Source organism: Ranitomeya imitator, chromosome 6 (genome assembly GCF_032444005.1).
Source record: "Ranitomeya imitator isolate aRanImi1 chromosome 6, aRanImi1.pri, whole genome shotgun sequence".
Lineage (NCBI taxonomy): Eukaryota > Metazoa > Chordata > Amphibia > Anura > Dendrobatidae > Ranitomeya > Ranitomeya imitator.
The window spans coordinates 574,646,942-574,668,255 of NC_091287.1; the positions used below are offsets into that span (position 1 = coordinate 574,646,942).

Consider the following 21,314-nt stretch of genomic DNA (forward strand, 5'->3'; position numbering starts at 1 on the left):
GACCCAAAGATATAGGGGGGATCCTACAGAGGCCTGAGGAAGGTGGGGACCCAAAGATATAGGGGGATTTTACAGAGGTCGGAGGAGCCAGGGCGAGGGAAGGTGGGGACCCAAAGATATAGAGGTGCTGATAGTCCAGTAGTGCTGAGCAGAGCACTACAGTTCGCCTGCAGGAACACAGAGCGACGGCATTGTCTCCAGATAATCAGGGTCACATCGGCGATATTAACATAGTAACATAGTAACATAGTTAGTAAGGCCGAAAAAAGACATTTGTCCATCCAGTTCAGCCTATATTCCATCATAATAAATCCCCAGATCTACGTCCTTCTACAGAACCTAATTGTATGATACAATATTGTTCTGCTCCAGGAAGACATCCAGGCCTCTCTTGAACCCCTCGACTGAGTTCGCCATCACCACCTCCTCCTGTATATTAATGATCTTCTCTTCACCATGTCCACACCTCCCACCATACTGGTGACTCCTCCCTCCAGACTCCTCGCTGACTCATACAGTCACAGCGCAGCCTCCCCAGCAGCATCTTACCTCTTCATCTGAGGAGTCCTGCTCGTACTCATCCTTCCCTCCGCTCTCTGGATCCGGCCTCCTCGGTGGAGCCTAAAAGAGAGACAAGAAGAGTCAAGAGATCCCGACAACTACATCCAACATCATAATGACAGGGAACATGAAAGTCCCCCCCATCCATACAACAGGCGCGTATAAAGAGATCAGCGGCACCTCCATCACTAATATGGTGTATCTAGGGGGAATGATCAGCGGAGGCCCCATCACTAATATGGTGTATCTAGGGGGGAATGATCAGCGGAGGCCCCATCACTAATATGGTGTATCTAGGGGGAATGATCAGCGGAGGCCCCCATCACTAATATGGTGTATCTAGGAGGGGAATGATCAGCGGAGGCCCCATCACTAATATGGTGTATCTAGGGGGGAATGATCAGCGGAGGCCCCATCACTAATATGGTGTATCTAGGGGGAATGATCAGCGGAGGCCCCATCACTAATATGGTGTATCTAGGGGGGGGGATGATCAGCGGAGGCCCCATCACTAATATGGTGTATCTAGGGGGTAATGATCAGCGGCGGCCCCATCACTAATATGGTGTATCTAGGGGGAATGATCAGCGGAGGCCCCATCACTAATATGGTGTATCTAGGAGGGTAATGATCAGCGGAGGCCCCATCACTAATATGGTGTATCTAGGAGGGAATTATCAGCGGAGGCCCCATCACTAATATGGTGTATCTAGGGGGTAATGATCAGCGGCGGCCCCATCACTAATATGGTGTATCTAGGGGTAATGATCAGCGGCGGCCCCATCACTAATATGGTGTATCTAGGGGGAATGATCAGCGGAGGCCCCATCACTAATATGGTGTATCTAGGAGGGTAATGATCAGCGGAGGCCCCATCACTAATATGGTGTATCTAGGAGGGAATTATCAGCGGAGGCCCCATCACTAATATGGTGTATCTAGGGGGAATGATCAGCGGCGGCACCATCACTAATATGGTGTATCTAGGGGGAATGATCAGCGGCGGCACCATCACTAATATGGTGTATCTAGGGGGGAATGATCAGCGGAGGCCCCATCACTAATATGGTGCATCTAGGAGGGGAATGATCAGCGGAGGCCCCATCACTAATATGGTGTATCTAGGGGGAATGATCAGCGGAGGCCCCCATCACTAATATGGTGTATCTAGGAGGGGAATGATCAGCGGAGGCCCCATCACTAATATGGTGTATCTAGGGGGTAATGATCAGCGGCGGCCCCATCACTAATATGGTGTATCTAGGGGGAATGATCAGCGGAGGCCCCCATCACTAATATGGTGTATCTAGGGGGTAATGATCAGCGGCGGCCCCATCACTAATATGGTGTATCTAGGGGGAATGATCAGCGGAGGCTCCATCACTAATATGGTGTATCTAGGGGGTAATGATCAGCGGAGGCCCCATCACTAATATGGTGTATCTAGGGGGAATGATCAGCGGCGGCACCATCACTAATATGGTGTATCTAGGGGGGAATGATCAGCGGAGGCCCCATCGCTAATATGGTGTATCTAGGAGGGAATTATCAGCGGAGGCCCCATCACTAATATGGTGTATCTAGGGGGAATGATCAGCGGAGGCCCCATCACTAATATGGTGTATCTAGGAGGGTAATGATCAGCGGAGGCCCCATCACTAATATGGTGTATCTAGGGGGAATGATCAGCGGAGGCCCCATCACTAATATGGTGTATCTAGGGGGAATGATCAGCGGAGGCCCATCACTAATATGGTGTATCTAGGGGGAATGATCAGCGGAGGCCCCATCACTAATATGGTGTATCTAGGGGGAATGATCAGCGGAGGCCCATCACTAATATGGTGTATCTAGGGGGAATGATCAGCGGAGGCACCATCACTAATATGGTGTATCTAGGGGGGAATGATCAGCGGAGGCCCCATCACTAATATGGTGTATCTAGGGGGGAATGATCAGCGGAGGCCCCATCACTAATATGGTGTATCTAGGAGGGGATGATCAGCGGAGGCCCCATCACTAATATGGTGTATCTAGAGGGAATGATCAGCGGAGGCACCATCGCTAATATGGTGTATCTAGGGGGGAATGATCAGCGGAGGCCCCCATCACTAATATGGTGTATCTAGGAGGGGATGATCAGCGGAGGCCCCATCACTAATATGGTGTATCTAGAGGGAATGATCAGCGGAGGCCCCATCACTAATATGGTGTATCTAGGGGGAATGATCAGCGGAGGCCCCATCACTAATATGGTGTATCTAGGGGGTAATGATCAGCCGAGGCCCCATCACTAATATGGTTTATCTAGGGGGGGGAATGATCAGCGGAGGCCCCATCACTAATATGGTGTATCTAGGGGGAATGATCAGCGGAGGCCCCATCACCAATATGGTGTATCTAGGGGGGTAATGATCAGCGGCGGCCCCATCACTAATATGGTGTATCTAGGGGGAATGATCAGCAGAGGCCCATCACTAATATGGTGTATCTAGGGGGAATGATCAGCGGAGGCCCCATCACTAATATGGTGTATCTAGGGGGTAATGATCAGCGGAGGCCCCATCACTAATATGGTGTATCTAGGGGGAATGATCAGCGGAGGCCCCCATCACTAATATGGTGTATCTAGGGGGAATGATCAGCGGAGGCCCCATCACTAATATGGTGTATCTAGGGGGTAATGATCAGCGGCGGCCCCATCACTAATATGGTGTATCTAGGGGGAATGATCAGCGGAGGCCCCATCACTAATATGGTGTATCTAGGGGGAATGATCAGCGGAGGCCCCCATCACTAATATGGTGTATCTAGGGGGAATGATCAGCGGAGGCCCCATCACTAATATGGTGTATCTAGGAGGGTAATGATCAGCGGAGGCACCATCACTAATATGGTGTATCTAGGGGGTAATGATCAGCAGAGGCCCCATCACTAATATGGTGTATCTAGGGGGGTAATGATCAGCGGAGGCCCCATCACTAATATGGTGTATCTAGGGGGAATGATCAGCGGAGGCCCCATCACTAATATGGTGTATCTAGGAGGGTAATGATCAGCGGAGGCCCCATCACTAATATGGTGTATCTAGGGGGGAATGATCAGCGGAGGCCCCATCACTAATATGGTGTATCTAGGGGGAATGATCAGCGGAGGCCCCATCACTAATATGGTGTATCTAGGGGGGTAATGATCAGCGGAGGCCCCATCACTAATATGGTGTATCTAGGGGGGTAATGATCAGCGGAGGCCCCATCACTAATATGGTGCATCTAGGGGGAATGATCAGCGGAGGCCTCATCACTAATATGGTGTATCTAGGAGGGTAATGATCAGCGGAGGCCCCATCACTAATATGGTGTATCTAGGGGGAATGATCAGGGGAGGCCCCATCACTAATATGGTGTATCTAGGAGGGTAATGATCAGCGGAGGCCCCATCACTAATATGGTGTATCTAGGGGGAATGATCAGGGGAAGCATAAAGGAGCCGTGCTCCTCCACCACTGCGATCAGTCACTTTCCTTTCTACCAGGTAACTTTTTTGCAATTTTTAAGCTTTAATATGTTTATTCCCTTAAGCCAGAGAGTCCCGCACACAGTAACATTGCCTACCAGTCTACTTCACATCAGAACAAGTTTGAAACATTTTTTTTTTGTTAGGAGGTTATAAAGGTTAAAAGTTGTCCAGTGAAAATACCTAAAAGTGACACCATTCTAAAAACTGCGCCCCTCGTGGTGCTGAAAACTACATTCAAGAATTGTATTACCCCTTCAGGTGCTTCACAGGAATTAAAGCAAAGTGTAAGGAAAAACACATTACAAATTTTACTTATAATCACAAAATTGTCGTTTTAACCCTAAATTTTACATTTTCACAAGAGTAACAGGAGAAAGGGCACCATACAGTTTGTATTGCAAATTCTGCTGAGGGTTCAGATAACCCATAAGTGGGGGAAAACTACTGTTTCAGTGCACAGCAAGGCTCTGAAGAGATGGACTGACTTGACAGAGCGCAAAATTGACTGAAATCAAGAACAGGCACCATGTCGCATTTGCGCAGATCTCTGATATGGCTACACAGTGGAAACCCCCCACAGGTGATCCCATTTTGAAAGCTAGACTCCTTGAGGAATCTCTCTGCAGGTGTGAAAACAATCGTTATAGTACCACACAGATTTTTAAAATATTGGGATGTGAAAATGAAATGTGTTTTTATTTTCCACGAAAGATGATTTAGGCTAGGTTCACATTGCGTTATGCGAACCCGTTAAACGGACTACGTTACACCGCAACATAACGCGGTGTAACGTAGTCCATTAACGCCATTGCTTGTAATGGCGAACGCATCGCTAGCGTCATTTGAGTGATGGACCTCCCGTTCCCCGCTAGCGCAGATTGGGCATCTGCGCTAGCGGGATCGGCAAACGCGATCCCTTTTGGGACATTGCCTTAGCCTCATTCTTCCCATTTTCATCGCACACTGACAGCTCTCTTCAGACGCACTTGTCACTGTTCCTCAGCTCATCGCTCACTGACAGCTCTCTTCAGACGCACTTGTCACTGTTCCTCCGCTCATTGACAGCTCTCGTCAGACGCCCTTGTCACTGTTCTTCCGCTCACTGACAGCTATCGTCAGACGCACTTGTCACTGTTCCTCCGCTCATCGCTCACTGACAGCTCTCGTCAGACGCACTTGTCACTGTTCCTCCGCTCATCGCTGACAGCTCTCGTCAGATGCACATGTCACTGTTCCTCCGCTCATCGCTCACTGACAGCTATCGTCAGACGCACTGGTCACTGTTCCTCCGCTCATCGCTCACTGACAGCTCTCGTCAGACGCACTTGTCACTGTTCCTCCGCTCATCGCACACTGACAGCTCTTGTCAGACGCACTTGTCTCTGTTCCTCAGCTCACTGACAGCTCTCGTCAGACGCACTTGTCACTGTTCCTCCGCTCATCGCTCACTGACAGCTATCGTCAGACGCACTTGTCACTGTTCCTCCGCTCATCGCACACTCACAGCTCTCGTCAGACGCACTTGTCACTGTTCCTCCGCTCATCGCACACTGACAGCTCTTGTCAGACGCACTTGTCTCTGTTCCTCAGCTCACTGACAGCTCTCGTCAGACGCACTTGTCACTGTTCCTCCGCTCATCGCTGACAGCTCTCGTCAGATGCACTTGTCACTGTTCCTCCGCTCATCGCTCACTGACAGCTCTCGTCAGACGCACTTGTCACTGTTCCTCCGCTCACTGACAGCTCTCGTCAGACGCACTTGTCACTGTTCCTCCGCTCATTGACAGCTCTCGTCAGACGCACTTGTCACTGTTCCTCCGCTCATTGACAGCTCTCGTCAGACGCACTTGTCACTGTTCCTCAGCTCATCGCTCACTGACAGCTCTCGTCAGACGCACTTGTCACTGTTCCTCCGCTCACTGACAGCTCTCGTCAGACGCCCTTGTCACTGTTCTTCCGCTCACTGACAGCTATCGTCAGACGCACTTGTCACTGTTCCTCAGCTCATCGCTCACTGACAGCTCTCTTCAGACGCACTTGTCACTGTTCCTCCGCTCACTGACAGCTCTCGTCAGACGCCCTTGTCACTGTTCTTCCGCTCACTGACAGCTATCGTCAGACGCCCTTGTCACTGTTCCTCAGCTCACTGACAGCTCTCGTCAGACGCCCTTGTCACTGTTCTTCCGCTCACTGACAGCTATCGTCAGACGCACTTGTCACTGTTCCTCCGCTCACTGACAGCTCTCGTCAGACGCCCTTGTCACTGTTCTTCCGCTCACTGACAGCTATCGTCAGACGCACTTGTCACTGTTCCTCCGCTCATCGCTCACTGACAGCTCTCGTCAGACGCACTTGTCACTGTTCCTCCGCTCATCGCTGACAGCTCTCGTCAGATGCACTTGTCACTGTTCCTCCGCTCATCGCTCACTGACAGCTCTCTTCAGACGCACTTGTCACTGTTCCTCCGCTCACTGACAGCTCTCGTCAGACGCCCTTGTCACTGTTCTTCCGCTCACTGACAGCTATCGTCAGACGCACTTGTCACTGTTCCTCCGCTCATCGCTCACTGACAGCTCTCGTCAGACGCACTTGTCACTGTTCCTCCGCTCATCGCTGACAGCTCTCGTCAGATGCACTTGTCACTGTTCCTCCGCTCATCGCTGACAGCTCTCGTCAGATGCACTTGTCACTGTTCCTCCGCTCATCGCTGACAGCTCTCGTCAGAAGCACTTGTCACTGTTCCTCCGCTCATCGCTCACTGACAGCTCTCGTCAGACGCACTTGTCTCTGTTCCTCCGCTCATCGCTCACTGACAGCTCTCGTCAGACGCACTTGTCTCTGTTCCTCCGCTCATCGCACACTGACAGCTCGTCAGACGCACTTGTCTCTGTTCCTCAGCTCACTGACAGCTCTCGTCAGACGCACTTGTCACTGTTCCTCCGCTCATCGCTCACTGACAGCTCTCGTCAGACGCACTTGTCACTGTTCCTCCGCTCATCGCTCACTGACAGCTCTCGTCAGACGCACTTGTCACTGTTCCTCCGCTCATCGCTGACAGCTCTCGTCAGATGCACTTGTCACTGTTCCTCCGCTCATCGCTGACAGCTCTCGTCAGAAGCACTTGTCACTGTTCCTCCGCTCATCGCTCACTGACAGCTCTCGTCAGACGCACTTGTCACTGTTCCTCCGCTCACTGACAGCTCTCGTCAGACGCACTTGTCACTGTTCCTCCGCTCATCGCTGACAGCTCTCGTCAGACGCACTGGTCACTGTTCCTCCGCTCATCGCTCACTGACAGCTCTCGTCAGACGCACTTGTCACTGTTCCTCCGCTCACTGACAGCTCTCGTCAGACGCACTTGTCACTGTTCCTCCGCTCATTGACAGCTCTCGTCAGACGCACTTGTCACTGTTCCTCCGTTCATTGACAGCTCTCGTCAGACGCACTTGTCACTGTTCCTCCGCTCATTGACAGCTCTCGTCAGACGCACTTGTCACTGTTCCTCCGCTCACTGACAGCTCTCGTCAGACGCACTTGTCACTGTTCCTCCGTTCATTGACAGCTCTCGTCAGACGCACTTGTCACTGTTCCTCCGCTCATTGACAGCTCTCGTCAGACGCACTTGTCACTGTTCCTCCGCTCATTGACAGCTCTCGTCAGACGCACTTGTCACTGTTCCTCAGCTCATCGCTCACTGACAGCTCTCGTCAGACGCACTTGTCACTGTTCCTCCGCTCATTGACAGCTCTCGTCAGACGCACTTGTCACTGTTCCTCAGCTCATCGCTCACTGACAGCTCTCGTCAGACGCACTTGTCACTGTTCCTCCGCTCATCGCACACTGACAGCTCTCGTCCCTCTGCACCTAGCATTCTCATGGTATGCCTTTCAGCTAACCCCAGCTCTACCCTAGTGTCATGACCTTGTTTACTCAGGCCTGATTGTCTGCATCTGGTTCACTCTTAATTCTCTGACCAAGATGAGTAGAGACCACTCCTCTCTGCTTCACACCTGAACGCACTTAGTTTTACATATATTGTATAGCACAAGTCTGCAATGACTTTAGTCTGCAGTGATTCCTATAAGTGTGAAAATTACTGTAGAATTAAAACCTGAATTGAACCAGAAGGGAACTGAAGGTAACTGGCCACAGTCATTGTAAACAAAGTTTCTGATTATTTTCACCCCTATAATTCTTCACTTTCTGCTACCTCCCCCAATCCCCACACCAAGTAAGGAACTGTTCATCTCCTCTTCAATCCTCCCAATCCACCTCACCTCCTCCACAGAACTGTTCCTTAACATACAATCCTCTGTCTCCAAGCACAGACAGCCCCTTCATGCCCTCTCCTGCTCCCACCTGCTAACACTTTCTCTGCTCCTTCTCACTGCTGGTGATATCTCTGCAAATCCTGGTCCTCCTCACCATATTCCCAGTCATTTCTACCTCCCATCCACGTTCTATCACAACTTTCCGTAACCTCTCTAACCCTATACCCATTTGCCCAGCCCCCGCTTCCCCAGTCCCACTAACAGGAGCTCTGTAGAATGCTCGCTCTGTCTGCAACAAGCTTTCCTACATCCATGATCTCTTTGTTACTACCAAACTTTCCTTCCTCGCCATCACCGAAACCTGGCTCACCCCCTCTGACACAGTCTCCCCTGCTGCACTCTCTTACGGTGGCTTCCACCTTTCTCACACTCCCCGCCCCAGCAGCAAACATGGCGGAGGAGTTGGTTTTCTCCTGTCAGATAACTGCTCCTTCTCCCCAATCCCACTGCCACCCTCTGTTGCCCTCCCTTCCTTTGAGGTGCACTGTGCGCATCTACTCCCCCACCAACCTCCAACTGGCTGTCATCTACCGCCCCCCCCCAGGGCCAGCCACCATCTTCTTTGACTACTTCACCACCTGGCTACTTAATTTCCTTTCCGTGGACATCCCCGCTATCATCATGGGTGACTTCAACATCCCCATTGACTCTTCCCTCTCAGCTGCCAGTAAACTTCTATCTCTCACTTCCTCCTTCGGCCTTACTCAATGGTCTTCTGCAGACACTCACAAAGACGGTCACACACTGGACCTCATCTTCACCCGCCTCTGCTCCCTATCTAACCTAACTCGCCTCTCCCTCTTTTAGACCACAATCTACTCACATTCTCTTCCGTCTCCACTCCTTGTCTACAATCCCCACCCCACAAACTTGCACACCCTCGCAGAAATCTTAAACACCTTGATCTACATTCATTCTCTGAATCCCTCCTCCCTCTCACAGACATAAGTTCCCTACACAATGCGGATGACGCTGCCGCTCTATATAACACCACAATAGCTGTAGCTCTGGAATCGGTTGCCCCTCTCACACATACCAAAGCTCGAAAAATCAAAAGACAGCCCTGGCACACCAGCCTGACCAAAGAACTGAGGCGGGCTTCCAGGGCTGCTGAGCGCAGATGGAAAAGATCCCACTCCAACGAGCACTTAATCGCATTCAAACAGTCCCTCACTACTTCCAAGACCACACTCGTCACAGTTAAACAAACCTACTTCTCGTCTCTCATATCCTCCCTGTCTCACAGTTTTTCAACTCTCTCCTCCATCCCCCAGCACCTCCTCCCTCCCCACTCATCTCAGCTGAAGACTTTGCCTCATTTTTCAAGCAGAAGATTGAGAACATCAGAGACAGTTTTGGTCAACAACCCCCAGAGCCCTTCCTCCCAACTGCCCAGCCCTCCACCTCCAAAACCAACTTTTCCACCATTACAGAAGACGGACTCTCCACTCTACTCTCAAGATCACATCTCACCACCTGTGCACTTGACCCGATCCCATCCCACTTCATCCCAAACCTCACCACAGTCTTCATCCCAACCCTAACCCATCTCTTCAACCTATCACTAAAGGTATGTTTCCACGTTCAGGAAACGCTGCGTGTTTGACGCTGCGTTGAGCCGCAGCGTCCAGATGTTACAGCATAGTGGAGGGGATTTCAAGAAATCCCGTATCCACTATGCAATAAAAGACGCATGCGGCAGACACGCGGAAACGGACATACATAAGAACGCAGCATGTCCTTACATTACTGAAACAACGCAAGGACAGCGCAGGTGACCTGCCAGTGACCTCAGGTGCAGATTTGGTCAGAATTTTACCTGCATAAAATCCTGACCAAATCCTGATGCCATCCTGAACGTGGACATATAACTTTACAACTGGTGTTTTCCCCTCAAGCTTTAAACATGCCTCAATCACACCTATCCTCAAAAAGCCTTCTCTTGACCCATCTTCTGTATCTAGCTATCGCCCTATATCACTTCTCCCCTATGCCTCAAAACTACTGGAACAACACGTCCATCTTGAACTGTCCTCCCATCTATCTTCCTGCTCCTTTTTTTTTTTTTTTAACTCAAATTTTTTATTTAGGATCACATGACCATTAACTTGTTACATTCTTATATTTCAATACAGAGTTTTCACCCCAAAACAGACCCCCCATTCCCAACTTAATGCACCCCCTCCCACACAGACAGCCCACCTCTTCTAATAACCTAGCCATCAGGATTATAGCGTTACTATCCTCTCATGTAGATCTGCACGCCTCGTATTATACACACTTCTTCTATAGTGAACCTATCCCATGGCGAGCCACGAAGACCACAATTTGTCGGAGGTTTCTATTTTCCCTCTTTTCTTATAAATCCCTTTTTCTAATACCAGGCCCTGTTTTACATCCTGAAGGAATTCCCTTCTTGTAGGCGGCTCATCCTTTCGAGCCATATACAGTAATCTGGCAATGGCGGTCTTCAGATGGTTATCCACGCACGCCAACAAGCACACCATCGTCTCTCTTGGCACCGTACATTTGTACGCTCCTTCCACTCGACTCAAAACCACCAACCAAAAAGCAGCCAGTGTCGGACATGTCCACATCATATGAGATATGTCAGCATCTGCGGACCCACACCTCGGCCATTCAGAGTCATCACGCAAACCTGCCGTGAACAATACTTCCGGAGATTTATAGACTCTGTATCACATAGTTGTGGAAGCCTGTACGGTTCGCTCAGTGGCAGCCTGTACGGTTCGCTCAGTGGCAGCCTGTACAGTTCGCTCAGTGGCAGCCTTGGCACCTATTCCACCACCGACTCCTAAGCTTCATTCTCCATTGGGCCCACATCTCTCTCCCACCGAGCTCTTGCCGTGGTCGGATACCCCAGAAGGTAAGTATGCAGCAAGTCTTTATAAAGAGTGGAGATAACCCCCCTAGTAGTCCCCTCACCACACACATACGCCAACACTATATCCCTATGAATACTGGCATTACCGTTCCTATTCCGAGCTTTAAATGTGTGCCTCATCCGCAATACCTCCTGCTCGCTCTTCGACCGCTTACAATCAGGCTTCCGGTCACACCACTCCACTGAAACTGCCCTAACTAAGGCCACCAATGACCTATTAACCGCCAAGAGCAAGCGACACTACTCTGTCCTCCTCCCCCTGGGCCTGTCCTCTGCCTTCTACACTACTCTGTCCTCCTCCCCCTGGGCCTGTCCTCTGCCTTCTACACTACTCTGTCCTCCTCCCCCTGGGCCTGTCCTCTGCCTTCTACACTACTCTGTCCTCCTCCCCCTGGGCCTGTCCTCTGCCTTCTACACTACTCTGTCCTCCTCCCCCTGGGCCTGTCCTCTGCCTTCTACACTACTCTGTCCTCCTCCCCCTGGGCCTGTCCTCTGCCTTCTACACTACTCTGTCCTCCTCCCCCTGGGCCTGTCCTCTGCCTTCTACACTACTCTGTCCTCCTCCCCCTGGGCCTGTCCTCTGCCTTCTACACTACTCTGTCCTCCTCCCCCTGGGCCTGTCCTCTGCCTTCTACACTACTCTGTCCTCCTCCCCCTGGGCCTGTCCTCTGCCTTCTACACTACTCTGTCCTCCTCCCCCTGGGCCTGTCCTCTGCCTTCTACACTACTCTGTCCTCCTCCCCCTGGGCCTGTCCTCTGCCTTCTACACTACTCTGTCCTCCTCCCCCTGGGCCTGTCCTCTGCCTTCTACACTACTCTGTCCTCCTCCCCCTGGGCCTGTCCTCTGCCTTCTACACTACTCTGTCCTCCTCCCCCTGGGCCTGTCCTCTGCCTTCTACACTACTCTGTCCTCCTCCCCCTGGGCCTGTCCTCTGCCTTCTACACTACTCTGTCCTCCTCCCCCTGGGCCTGTCCTCTGCCTTCTACACTACTCTGTCCTCCTCCCCCTGGGCCTGTCCTCTGCCTTCTACACTACTCTGTCCTCCTCCCCCTGGGCCTGTCCTCTGCCTTCTACACTACTCTGTCCTCCTCCCCCTGGGCCTGTCCTCTGCCTTCTACACTACTCTGTCCTCCTCCCCCTGGGCCTGTCCTCTGCCTTCTACACTACTCTGTCCTCCTCCCCCTGGGCCTGTCCTCTGCCTTCTACACTACTCTGTCCTCCTCCCCCTGGGCCTGTCCTCTGCCTTCTACACTACTCTGTCCTCCTCCCCCTGGGCCTGTCCTCTGCCTTCTACACTACTCTGTCCTCCTCCCCCTGGGCCTGTCCTCTGCCTTCTACACTACTCTGTCCTCCTCCCCCTGGGCCTGTCCTCTGCCTTCTACACTACTCTGTCCTCCTCCCCCTGGGCCTGTCCTCTGCCTTCTACACTACTCTGTCCTCCTCCCCCTGGGCCTGTCCTCTGCCTTCTACACTACTCTGTCCTCCTCCCCCTGGGCCTGTCCTCTGCCTTCTACACTACTCTGTCCTCCTCCCCCTGGGCCTGTCCTCTGCCTTCTACACTACTCTGTCCTCCTCCCCCTGGGCCTGTCCTCTGCCTTCTACACTACTCTGTCCTCCTCCCCCTGGGCCTGTCCTCTGCCTTCTACACTACTCTGTCCTCCTCCCCCTGGGCCTGTCCTCTGCCTTCTACACTACTCTGTCCTCCTCCCCCTGGGCCTGTCCTCTGCCTTCTACACTACTCTGTCCTCCTCCCCCTGGGCCTGTCCTCTGCCTTCTACACTACTCTGTCCTCCTCCCCCTGGGCCTGTCCTCTGCCTTCTACACTACTCTGTCCTCCTCCCCCTGGGCCTGTCCTCTGCCTTCTACACTACTCTGTCCTCCTCCCCCTGGGCCTGTCCTCTGCCTTCTACACTACTCTGTCCTCCTCCCCCTGGACCTGTCCTCTGCCTTCTACACTACTCTGTCCTCCTCCCCCTGGACCTGTCCTCTGCCTTCTACACTACTCTGTCCTCCTCCCCCTGGACCTGTCCTCTGCCTTCTACACTACTCTGTCCTCCTCCCCCTGGACCTGTCCTCTGCCTTCTACACTACTCTGTCCTCCTCCCCCTGGACCTGTCCTCTGCCTTCTACACTACTCTGTCCTCCTCCCCCTGGACCTGTCCTCTGCCTTCTACACTACTCTGTCCTCCTCCCCCTGGACCTGTCCTCTGCCTTCTACACTACTCTGTCCTCCTCCCCCTGGACCTGTCCTCTGCCTTCTACACTACTCTGTCCTCCTCCCCCTGGACCTGTCCTCTGCCTTCTACACTACTCTGTCCTCCTCCCCCTGGACCTGTCCTCTGCCTTCTACACTACTCTGTCCTCCTCCCCCTGGACCTGTCCTCTGCCTTCTACACTACTCTGTCCTCCTCCCCCTGGACCTGTCCTCTGCCTTCTACACTACTCTGTCCTCCTCCCCCTGGACCTGTCCTCTGCCTTCTACACTACTCTGTCCTCCTCCCCCTGGACCTGTCCTCTGCCTTCTACACTACTCTGTCCTCCTCCCCCTGGACCTGTCCTCTGCCTTCTACACTACTCTGTCCTCCTCCCCCTGGACCTGTCCTCTGCCTTCTACACTACTCTGTCCTCCTCCCCCTGGACCTGTCCTCTGCCTTCTACACTACTCTGTCCTCCTCCCCCTGGACCTGTCATCTGCCTTTTACACTACTCTGTCCTCCTCCCCCTGGACCTGTCATCTGCCTTTTACACTACTCTGTCCTCCTCCCCCTGGACCTGTCATCTGCCTTCTACACTACTCTGTCCTCCTCCCCCTGGACCTGTCCTCTGCCTTCTACACTACTCTGTCCTCCTCCCCCTGGACCTGTCATCTGCCTTCTACACTACTCTGTCCTCCTCCCCCTGGACCTGTCCTCTGCCTTCTACACTACTCTGTCCTCCTCCCCCTGGACCTGTCCTCTGCCTTCTACACTACTCTGTCCTCCTCCCCCTGGACCTGTCCTCTGCCTTCTACACTACTCTGTCCTCCTCCTCCTGGACCTGTCATCTGCCTTCTACAATACTCTGTCCTCCTCCCCCTGGACCTGTCCTCTGCCTTCTACACTACTCTGTCCTCCTCCTCCTAGATCTGTCCTCTGCCTTCTACACTACTCTGTCCTCCTCCTCCTGGACCTGTCCTCTGCCTTCTACACTACTCTGTCCTCCTCCTCCTGGACCTGTCCTCGCCTTCTATACTACTCTGTCCTCCTCCTCCTGGACCTGTCCTCTGCCTTCTACACTACTCTGTCCTCCTCCTGCTGGACCTGTCCTCCTCCTCCTGGACCTGTCCTCTGCCTTCTACACTACTCTGTCCTCCTCCTCCTGGACCTGTCCTCTGCCTTCTACACTACTCTGTCCTCCTCCTCCTAGATCTGTCCTCTGCCTTCTACACTACTCTGTCCTCCTCCTCCTGGACCTGTCCTCTGCCTTCTACACTACTCTGTCCTCCTCCTCCTGGACCTGTCCTCGCCTTCTATACTACTCTGTCCTCCTCCTCCTGGACCTGTCCTCTGCCTTCTACACTACTCTGTCCTCCTCCTGCTGGACCTGTCCTCCTCCTCCTGGACCTGTCCTCTGCCTTCTACACTACTCTGTCCTCCTCCTCCTGGACCTGTCCTCTGCCTTCTACACTACTCTGTCCTCCTCCTCCTGGACCTGTCCTCTGCCTCCTACACTACTCTGTCCTCCTCCCCTGGACCTGTCGTCTGCCTTTGACCCAGTGGACCATTCCCTATTATTACAGACCCTCTCATCCCTTGGCATCACAGACTTGGCCCTATCCTGGATCTCATCATACCTAACAGACCGGACATTCAGCGTCTCCCACTCACACACCACCTCCTCACCTCGCCCTCTATCTGTCAGAGTCCCACAAGGTTCAGTCCTAGGGCCCCTGCTCTTCTCCATTTACACCTTTGGCCTGGGACAGCTCATAGAATCTCATGGATTTCAGTATCACCTCTATGCTGATGACACACAGATCTACATCTCTGGACCAGATATCACCTCCCTACTAACCAGAATCCCTCAATGTCTGTCCACTATTTCATCCTTCTTCTCTGCTAGATTTCTAAAACTTAACATGGACAAAACAGAATCCACCGATCGACCAAACCACTGCACGACCCCCTCTATCTTCACCTACTGTATTCTCACCCATCCCTTGTAGATTGTGAGCCCTCGCGGGCAGGGTCCTCTCTCCTCCTGTATCCTCACCCATCCCTTGTAGACTGTGAGCCCTCGCGGGCAGGGTCCTCTCTCCTCCTGTATCCTCACCCATCCCTTGTAGACTGTGAGCCCTCGCGGGCAGGGTCCTCTCTCCTCCTGTTTCCTCACCCATCCCTTGTAGATTGTGAGCCCTCGCGGGCAGGGTCCTCTCTCCTCCTGTATCCTCACCCATCCCGTGTAGATTGTGAGCCCTCGCGGGCAGGGTCCTCTCTCCTCCTGTATCCTCACCCATCCCTTGTAGATTGTGAGCCCTCGCGGGCAGGGTCCTCTCTCCTCCTGTATCCTCACCCATCCCTTGTAGATTGTGAGCCCTCGCGGGCAGGGTCCTCTCTCCTCCTGTATCCTCACCCATCCCCTGTAGATTGTGAGCCCTCGCGGGCAGGGTCCTCTCTCCTCCTGTATCCTCACCCATCCCTTGTAGATTGTGAGCCCTCGCGGGCAGGGTCCTCTCTCCTCCTGTATCCTCACCCATCCCTTGTAGATTGTGAGCCCTCGCGGGCAGGGTCCTCTCTCCTCCTGTATCCTCACCCATCCCTGGTAGATTGTGAGCCCTCGCGGGCAGGGTCCTCTCTCCTCCTGTATCCTCACCCATCCCTGGTAGATTGTGAGCCCTCGCGGGCAGGGTCCTCTCTCCTCCTGTATCCTCACCCATCCCTTGTAGATTGTGAGCCCTCGCGGGCAGGGTCCTCTCTCCTCCTGTATCCTCACCCATCCCTGGTAGATTGTGAGCCCTCGCGGGCAGGGTCCTCTCTCCTACTGTATTCTCACCCATCCCTTGTAGATTGTGAGCCCTCGCGGGCAGGGTCCTCTCCTCCTGTATCCTCACCCATCCCTTGTAGATTGTGATCCCTCGCGGGCAGGGTCCTCTCTCCTCCTGTATCCTCACCCATCCCTTGTAGATTGTGAGCCCTCGCGGGCAGGGTCCTCTCCTCCTGTATCCTCACCCATCCCTTGTAGATTGTGATCCCTCGCGGGCAGGGTCCTCTCTCCTCCTGTATCCTCACCCATCCCTTGTAGATTGTGATCCCTCGCGGGCAGGGTCCTCTCCTCCTGTATCCTCACCCATCCCTTGTAGATTGTGAGCCCTCGCGGGCAGGGTCCTCTCCTCCTGTATCCTCACCCATCCCTTGTAGATTGTGAGCCCTCGCGGGCAGGGTCCTCTCCTCCTGTATCCTCACCCATCCCTTGTAGATTGTGATCCCTCGCGGGCAGGGTCCTCTCTCCTCCTGTATCCTCACCCATCCCTTGTAGACTGTGAGCCCTCGCGGGCAGGGTCCTCTCTCCTGTATCCTCACCCATCCCTTGTAGATTGTGAGCCCTCGCGGGCAGGGTCCTCTCTCCTCCTGTATCCTCACCCATCCCTTGTAGATTGTGATCCCTCGCGGGCAGGGTCCTCTCTCCTCCTGTACCAGTTGTGACTTGTATAGTTTAAGATTATTGTACTGTTTTATTATGTACACCCCTCCTCACATGTACAGCGCCATGGAATAAATGGTGATATAATAATGAATAATAATAATAATAATAATAATAATAATAATAATAATGATGATGATGATGAAGGAGAATAATGACATTTTGGGGGCCCTAACCTTGAGCAGCGAGCACAAGACAACAACAAAGCAGCAAATCCGGCCTCTTATAATGAGCCTGTAGATAATAAGATGGGGGTCCGACAACATGTCCTGACTTACCGCGTCTTCATCCTCCACCTTCTCCTCGCTGCTGTCAGTGGCGGAGTCCTCCAGCCCGGAGTACTGGCTCTCCTCACTGTCACTGAGGTCCGACTCATCCGCGTCACTCAGCACCGCGGCCTCCCCGAGCAGCGCCCCCTGCAGGAAGGAGACAGAGGATTACACACTGGGCGAGGGGGGGGGGCAAGGAGGAGGAGGACATTAGGACATTCTCCCCAGTACAGGGGGGGGGGGGGGGGGGAGGAGGAGGAGATTCTCCTCAGTACAGGGGGGGGGGGGGGGGGGGGAGGAGGACATTCTCCTCAGTACAGGGGGGAGGAGGAGGACATTCTCCTCAGTACAGGGGGGAGGAGGAGGACATTCTCCTCAGTACAGGGGGGAGGAGGAGGACATTCTCCTCAGTACAGGGGGGAGGAGGAGGGCATTCTCCTCAGTACAGGGGGAAGGAGGAGGACATTCTCCTCAGTACAGGGGGGGGGGCATTCTCAGTACAGGGGGGGGGAGGAGGACGACATTCTCCTCAGTACGGGGGGGGGGGGGGACGACATTCTCCTCAGTACAGGGGGGGGAGGAGGAGGACATTCTCCTCAGTACAGGGGGGGGAGGAGGAGGACATTCTCCTCAGTACAGGGGGAAGGAGGAGGACATTCTCCTCAGTACAGGGGGGGGGGCATTCTCAGTACAGGGGGGGGGAGGAGGACGACATTCTCCTCAGTACGGGGGGGGGGGGGGGACGACATTCTCCTCAGTACAGGGGGGGGAGGAGGAGGACATTCTCCTCAGTACAGGGGGGGGAGGAGGAGGACATTCTCCTCAGTACAGGGGGGAGGAGGAGGACATTCTCCTCAGTACGGGGGGGGGGGGAGGAGGAGGACATTCTCCTCAGTACGGGGGGGGGGGGGGAGGAGGAGGACATTCTCCTCAGTACAGGGGGGGGAGGAGGAGGACATTCTCCTCAGTACAGGGGGGAGGAGGAGGACATTCTCCTCAGTACGGGGGGGGGGGGGAGGAGGAGGACATTCTCCTCAGTACGGGGGGGGGGGGGGAGGAGGAGGACATTCTCCTCAGTACGGGGGGGGGGGGGGGGAGGAGGAGGACATTCTCCTCAGTACGGGGGGGGGGGGAGGAGGAGGACATTCTCCTCAGTACGGGGGGGGGAGGAGGAGGACATTCTCCTCAGTACGGGGGGGGGGGGAGGAGGAGGACATTCTCCTCAGTACGGGGGGGGGGGGGGGAGGAGGAGGACATTCTCCTCAGTACGGGGGGGAGGAGGAGGACATTCTCCTCAGTACAGGGGGGGGGAGGAGGAGGACATTCTCCTCGGTAAAGGGGGGGGGGAGGAGGAGGACATTCTCCTCGGTACAGGGGGGGAGGAGGAGGACATTCTCCTCGGTACAGGGGGGGGGAGGAGAACATTCTCCTCGGTACAGGGGGGAGGAGGAGGACATTCTCCTCAGTACAGGGGGGAGGAGGAGGACATTCTCCTCAGTACAGGGGGGAGGAGGAGGACATTCTCCTCAGTACAGGGGGGAGGAGGAGGACATTCTCCTCAGTACAGGGGGGGGAGGAGGAGGACATTCTCCTCGGTAAAGGGGGGGAGGAGGAGGACATTCTCCTCGGTACAGGGGGGGGGGAGGAGGAGGACATTCTCCTCGGTAAAGGGGGGGGGGAGGAGGAGGACATTCTCCTCGGTAAAGGGGGGGGGGAGGAGGAGGACATTCTCCTCGGTACAGGGGGGGGAGGAGGAGGACATTCTCCTCAGTACAGGGGGGGGGAGGAGAACATTCTCCTCAGTACAGGGGGGGGGGAGGAGGACATTCTCCTCAGTACAGGGGGGGAGGAGGAGGACATTCTCCTCAGTACAGGGGGGGGGGGAGGAGGACATTCTCCTCAGTACAGGGGGGGGAGGAGGAGGACATTCTCCTCAGTACAGGGGGGGGAGGAGGAGGAGGACATTCTCCTCAGTACAGGGGGGGGGGAGGAGAACATTCTCCTCAGTACAGGGGGGGGAGGAGGAGGACATTCTCCTCAGTACGGGGGGGGGGGAGGAGGACATTCTCCTCAGTACAGGGGGGAGGAGGAGGACATTCTCCTCAGTACAGGGGGGAGGAGGAGGACATTCTCCTCAGTACAGGGGGGGAGGAGGAGGACATTCTCCTCAGTACAGGGGGGAGGAGGAGGACATTCTCCTCAGTACAGGGGGGAGGAGGAGGACATTCTCCTCAGTACAGGGGGGAGGAGGAGGACATTCTCCTCAGTACAGGGGGGAGGAGGAGGACATTCTCCTCAGTACAGGGGGGAGGAGGAGGACATTCTCCTCAGTACAGGGGGGGGAGGAGGAGGACATTCTCCTCAGTACAGGGGGGGGAGGAGGAGGACATTCTCCTCGGTAAAGGGGGGGGGAGGAGGAGGACATTCTCCTCGGTACAGGGGGGGAGGAGGAGGACATTCTCCTCGGTACAGGGGGGGAGGAGGAGGACATTCTCCTCAGTACAGGGGGGAGGAGGAGGACATTCTCCTCAGTACAGGGGGGAGGAGGAGGACATTCTCCTCAGTACAGGGGGGAGGAGGAGGACATTCTCCTCAGTACAGGGGGGAGGAGGAGGACATTCTCCTCGGTAAAGGGGGGGGAGGAGGAGGACATTCTCCTCGGTACAGGGGGGGGGAGGAGGAGGACATTCTCCTCGGTAAAGGGGGGGGGAGGAGGAGGACATTCTCCTCGGTAAAGGGGGGGGGAGGAGGAGGACATTCTCCTCGGTAAAGGGGGGGGGAGGAGGAGGACATTCTCCTCAGTACAGGGGGGGGGGAGGAGAACATTCTCCTCAGTACAGGGGGGGGGGAGGAGGACATTCTACTCAGTACAGGGGGGGAGGAGGAGGACATTATCCTCAGTACAGGGGGGGAGGAGGAGGACATTCTCCTCAGTACGGGGGGGGGGGGAGGAGGACATTCTCCTCAGTACGGGGGAGGAGGACATTCTCCTCAGTACAGGGGGGGGGAGGAGGAGGACATTCTCCTCAGTACGGGGGGGGGAGGAGGAGGACATTCTCCTCAGTACAGGGGGGGGAGGAGGAGGACATTCTCCTCAGTACAGGGGGGGGAGGAGGAGGACATTCTCCTCAGTACAGGGGGGGGGAGGAGGAGGAGGATATTCTCCTCAGTACAGGGGGGGAGGAGGAGGACATTCTCCTCAGTACAGGGGGAGGAGGAGGACATTCTCCTCAGTACGGGGGGGGGGGGAGGAGGACATTCTCCTCAGTACAGGGGGAGGAGGAGGACATTCTCCTCAGTACGGGGGGTCTCGTCTCCTTCCTCCTCACCGGCTCCGCGCTCTCCGTGCTCCGCCTCTTCATGGTTCCGCTGTTCCGGGTATGTTCTGCCGGTGTAGCAGTCAGTTGGTTCCCGGATTACTGGAGCGCAGGGAACCGGCCGGGAACACGTGTGTCTGCAGCCAACAAACCGGAAACGATCGTCCAGCGTTGACTCCGCCCTCTGCTCTGCCGGAAACCACCGACGCCATCTTGGTAGTGGCAGGAGAGAAGTGCTTGGCGACTGTAATTGCTCCTTATGAAGCACCTGAGGCTGCGCAATAAGGAGGCGTAGGCCGCATGCGCAGTTTGTCACGGCACACCAAGATGGCGGCGACCAGAGGTTTGCGGGCCCCGGACTGTGTGCGGAGTGTGAGGGGCCCCTGAGGGCTGCAGGGCGGAGAGTGCGGACCCGGAGGACCCAGGTACAGAGTAATACTATAGACTTATACCGAGAGCTCCTCTTCTATCATGTATGATGGTAATAATAATAATCATCTTTATTTATATAGCGCCAACATATTCCGCAGCGCTTTACAGTTTAACAGTTTCAAACACAACAGTCATAAGTAACAATGTTAACAATACAATAATTAAGGCGAAATAAGCCGCCCCTGCTCGTGAGAGCTTACAATCTACAATGAGGTGGGGGAGATACAAAGTACAGGTGTGTATTTACAATGATGTATTTACAATGAGGGTCCGGCCATCTTCAGGGGGTGGGGGATAGAT

General features: G+C 54.5%; 2 protein-coding genes across 3 annotated transcripts in view; one reads left to right on the top strand and one right to left on the bottom strand.

Moving 5' to 3' along the window:
• Nucleotides 1-20,754, bottom strand: part of BOP1 (BOP1 ribosomal biogenesis factor) — a 48,510-nt gene extending 27,756 nt beyond the window's left edge. The window contains exons 1-3 of the mRNA XM_069732173.1: nt 20,595-20,754; nt 17,275-17,412; nt 550-621 (exon numbers count right to left, since the gene is read on the bottom strand). Of these exons, the coding sequence (XP_069588274.1) occupies nt 550-621; nt 17,275-17,412; nt 20,595-20,627 (243 nt within the window). The 5' untranslated portion in view covers nt 20,628-20,754. The remainder of the gene's footprint in view (nt 1-549; nt 622-17,274; nt 17,413-20,594) is intronic.
• Nucleotides 20,755-20,846: 92 nt separating this feature from the next.
• The window catches only part of HSF1 (heat shock transcription factor 1), a 52,498-nt gene continuing 52,030 nt past the window's right edge, over nt 20,847-21,314 (top strand). Inside the window, exon 1 of one of the 2 annotated variants that reach the window (XM_069732174.1) lies at nt 20,847-21,007. The gene's annotated coding sequence lies outside the window, so the exon portion shown is untranslated. The remainder of the gene's footprint in view (nt 21,008-21,314) is intronic. The other variant, XM_069732175.1, reaches the window with a different exon arrangement.